The sequence below is a fragment of the Amaranthus tricolor genome, chromosome 14 (genome assembly GCF_026212465.1).
Source record: "Amaranthus tricolor cultivar Red isolate AtriRed21 chromosome 14, ASM2621246v1, whole genome shotgun sequence".
NCBI lineage: Eukaryota > Viridiplantae > Streptophyta > Magnoliopsida > Caryophyllales > Amaranthaceae > Amaranthus > Amaranthus tricolor.
In genome coordinates this window covers 540,148-544,720 of record NC_080060.1, presented here as the reverse complement: position 1 = coordinate 544,720, position 4,573 = coordinate 540,148, and the positions used below count along the sequence as shown (strand labels likewise).

At 28.7% G+C, this 4,573-nt stretch overlaps 1 protein-coding gene across 2 annotated transcripts; it reads right to left on the bottom strand.

Moving 5' to 3' along the window:
- Positions 1 to 739: 739 nt before the first annotated feature.
- Positions 740 to 4,328, bottom strand: LOC130800172 (protein LATERAL ORGAN BOUNDARIES-like). 2 transcript variants are annotated; one of them, XM_057663562.1, is made up of 2 exons: positions 4,142 to 4,328; positions 740 to 1,631 (listed from the first exon to the last, which is right to left on the bottom strand). In XM_057663562.1, the coding sequence occupies exon 2, from the start codon at positions 1,590 to 1,592 to the stop codon at positions 1,059 to 1,061; it is 534 nt and encodes a 177-aa protein (XP_057519545.1). In that variant the 5' UTR covers positions 1,593 to 1,631; positions 4,142 to 4,328; the 3' UTR covers positions 740 to 1,058. The 2 variants fall into 2 exon arrangements, with proteins under 2 accessions (XP_057519545.1, XP_057519546.1); XM_057663563.1 differs by having other exon boundaries at positions 740 to 1,613.
- Between the last annotated feature and the right edge of the window lie 245 nt (positions 4,329 to 4,573).

The window sequence follows — 4,573 nt, the reverse complement described above, 5'->3', positions numbered from 1 at the left end:
AACATACATATATGATATATATGTGCCTCGAACTTACTGAAAATATGTAGTACCATTATAACATAATTTGTTTTTAGTGGGATATATTTAACGATCTTTAATTTAAATGTTGCTATTTTAAATTGCTAATAGTATATATAAAGGATTTAGTGACATTTATTAGACCCTTTAGCAGCATATTAAAAAATCACACTAAAGCTTTTTGTGACATAGGATCTAGTGACATTTTTCCCAAACGTCACTATAGACTATAATAGCAATTACAGATGCCACTAAAGACCAAATAAAGTGTCGCTAAATCACTTTATGACACTTTATGTGGAACTTTAAATAAAAATCAATAATTATTACATTAAAAAAATAAATTGGTGACATTTTTTAATGCCACTAAATTCAATGTCGTAAAATATTAAATTGTAGTGTAATATGGTATCAAGTTGTAGATAAAACTTAAAGAGACCGAATAGTATATGGTACCCTAATTGAAAACTGAAAGAGTATTTTATGACATTCTTCCAATTAGCACACATCATAATCAAGTTACATATTGTTGAACTATATACAAAATAAAAAGATGCATTTAGTCTGATCATCCAAGGAATACATACATTTTACAAAAATTTAAATTATTTCATCTATAATCCCCAAAAAAGTTAATAATTTTATAATCAAAGTACCCAGAAAAAATTGGAAACTCTCCCCAAAAAAAAAGAGTCCAATAAAAAAGTACTTAAAGTTCAAATAAAAGGGTAATACCCTAGCTAGCTAGCTAGCTAAAAATAAACCATACAAACATACTTGTATATCATGATAAGTTTGTAAGTTCTTACCTTCATACTTCTACTTCATACCATCAATGAAAAGCTTAGCTACCTACTTTATATTCAACTATCAACCTAAACTTTTAATTCACGATCTGATTACTTTAACATCAACAGTAATACTTCTCTATGCATAATTAACATCAAAACTTATCATCAATTATCATGAAGTAACTGAGCTGATGGTTGAAACTCAAAATATGTTATATTTTATACTCTATCAGAATCAAAAAAATATCACATGTTACCTTGATCATTATGATCAACACCTCTTTGTTCAACATTCATATCACTCCAAGGAAGAAGAGGATAAGTAAAACTAGGATGATCATCAGACGGCTGATAAAACCCACCAAGCTGATCAAACGGTGGTCGTGGAGGTGGAGGCGGAGGTGGTGTAATCCCCTGCATTGCGGATGTATCATTACAAGCAAGTCTGACTAAATCAGCATTGGCTGCATCAAGCTCTTTTTGTAGCCGTTGGATTTGGCGTTGGAGGTATGATATGGCTCCAACACAGCCATACACGGGATCCCTGACTCTTGCTTCCGCTTCGTAAGCCAAGGAGTTGACGGCGTCCTCCCGCTCGTGCGGGAGGAGCTCGTTCAGAAGTTTGGAGACATTGCTGGCTCCAAAGATTTTATGAACATTTGCAAATTTTTGGGGTTCTTCAGGGGGAAAATAGGGTGCAAATATGCATCCAGATATGCATTTTCTGCGTAAGAATTTGCAAGCTGCACATGGAGGATTGTAGGAGCTTGATGATGCCATTTTTGGGTAGTGACGATTGATCTGTATGTGTTACAGGAGCTGAGCAAAAATTATAAATTATTTGAAAATCGTGTGTAATTTTAAAAATTACTATACTTTTCTAAATTCTGTATCATATATAATATACTTTAACATATACAATGTAATTTAATATTAAAGCCTTCAAATTTGCAGTGCCTTGTGTGGTCGAATATTTTAAACATGTTAAAAACCTCCCTTAATGAGTTATTATATAAAGCATGTAATTGACATAAATATAATGTGTAACACTTTCTTTGGTTTTAATAGTTATTATAGTTTTGTTTTTTTACATTAACCAATGAACAATTTTAATCTTTGAAGAGTATTTTAATTTAATATGATGAAAATTATAAAAATTTACTCCATTATGAGATCTGTTGGTGAACAATAGTTGATTTTGTAAGTATAACAACTATAAAAAATCAGAAGAAATATGCAGTAAAATGAAAATAAATCAAGATAAAAAGGGATGCATATGTGAGCTTCATTTTTATTTTGGGGTGATGACAATAATCCTCTATGCGCAAGAGGAGAGGGGGGAATAAATAATATTCATGTATCTGGTTAAAATTAAACTTCTGTGAAAAGTGTGAAAAATAAATATATGATTGTTCATTTTTACAGATTTACAAAAGGGGATAAGGAGTGAAACGAATTAGGTTTTCTATGATGATTTAGTGAGATTACAAAACCAACAAAGAAGGAAATTAGGTTTGGCATTTTTTTAATTGAAATTGTTGACATAAATTTGTAAAATGAATAACAAAATTAAAAAGAAAAGAGGTAATCCCTAATATTACTAATTTACTATGATCAAATACTAATTTGGATGAATGATTTTTGTTCGATCCTAGTAAATTCAAAATTGCCTTTTTGAACTTTTTTTTCTTTATGTTTATTGTAGAAATCTGAATTCCTTGAAATTGACTTAAATTTTGGAATAATCTTCACACATAAACAATTATAAGATAACGTATGTAATTATTGATAGCATATTATTCTTTACACAAATTCTTGTTAGAGACGGTCTCTTTGAGAGACCATCTCTAATTGGATCGGCCCATTATATATCTTTTAAAATATTATAAATAGGTATTAAGATTGATGTAAGTAGACATTTAAGATATTAAAAGTAGGCATTAAGAGTAATGTAAGTAGACATTAAGAAAACGGTAAGTATGTATTAATCTTGTATGGGCTGAGCTTGAGATATATTTCTCAAAAAGACGGTCTCTAAAGAGACTTGTTGTATTCTTTGTAGCATATTAATGGAGGATGAAATGTGTCAAATGTTATAAAAATTATCATTAAATGCTCCTCAAAAGCTCTTCGCGCAATGTAGCTGTGTTGGTAGCTGTTAGCTATCTAAGTAATTTGTGTAGTGAAAAGCTATAGTTGAACAATTATAGTTTGTTAAATCATTAAAAATTGCCTAATTAGATGTGTTAATTAATATTCTTTGGTAAAGATAGTGATTTTGAAATCTATTGAAATATAATTTATTTATTGAGGAAAATATAGTGAAAACCTTAAAGCGCCACTTTTAATTTCTTTCAAAACGATTAAAATTGTAACTTTTTGAAAACAACTACATGCATTACTAACTACTTAAATTGTTACTTTACTGAACAATGATTTTTTTTTTTATAAAGTAGCATTTTACCTTTATAAATCACTAATAGCTACTTAAACTACTAAGTTAAATATGTACAGAAAAAATATAGAAATTCTTACCCTTACACATAAAGAAAAAAACATAAATGCGAAATTATCTAAATATTTTAAACCCAAAAGAAAAAACCTCATGAACTCAAATATTTCCCAAAACCTATCCACATAAAGTGTGAATGATCTATGTTCTTGTTGTGTATGAAGAAGACCAAACCCTTTTATCTTAATATATTTTTGGGAAAATTTAGTGAAAGTGTTTTTTGTCTTTAATTTTAATTTGTATTGATCTAATCTATATCTTATTTTTCTTTCCATGTGACATATTCTAAAGAAATGAAGACGACCATAATCATTATGATGAGCAACAATAATAGACCACAATAGTTTTTGATACATAGGATCTGAACTTAATTATATGCAATTTCTCTAATCTTTTTAGCTGTCTAAGTAACATATACTATATTTATATCTATTACTTAGTATTATATCATTAACTAAAAAACACACAAAAATATATAAAATTAGCTAGAATAATACTAATACCATAGCTTATAGTATGTCTTTCAGTCTTGTAAGTATAAATCCCTTAAAGCCTAAGACATATAGATCAAACTCAGACTCAGACTCGGATTTAGACTCATCACTCTATTAGTATTTTTATTATTTTTTTGATTTCAAATTAATTAGATAAAAATATAGGATAATCAAACAAAAGAAAAAAAAACGGAATTAATTCCTAATAGGTTATACATCCTAATACTAGTCTCGCCTAAGCACATTTAACTACAGAGTTTGGTTGGAATTTGAAAAAAAAAATTAAAAAACAAAGGGAAATTAAGCCAGCTTTATAGTTGTACCTTTTTTTAATAATATCTCCCGGTGTTAATTAGGCTTTATTTCCAAGAGTATTTCTTGTTGTTTCCTGATGTTAAGGAAACTCAGAATAGAGTAGTGAAGAGATTGATCAAACTTAGATGATCATTTTAGGAAATACAAAAATAATAATTTGGGTAATAAAAATAAATGAGAAAAAAAAAACCCTAATTGGTAAGAGAAAAAGAGAGAGAAAGAGTGAGTTATAGAAAATGAAGAGAGAAGAAAGCATACAGCAAATTTATGACAAAAAGGAATGGAAGGAAGGCAAAGAGCATTGTTAGTGGAGGGGGAGATCACAAGAAGAGAATTTAAGGCTAAAAGACAAAACTCTATTAAAGTTGGGCACTTACTATTTTATTTTCCTTTTTTTAAAGAAAAAAAAAATGAAAGTTATTTTGGTAGGCTTATATGTA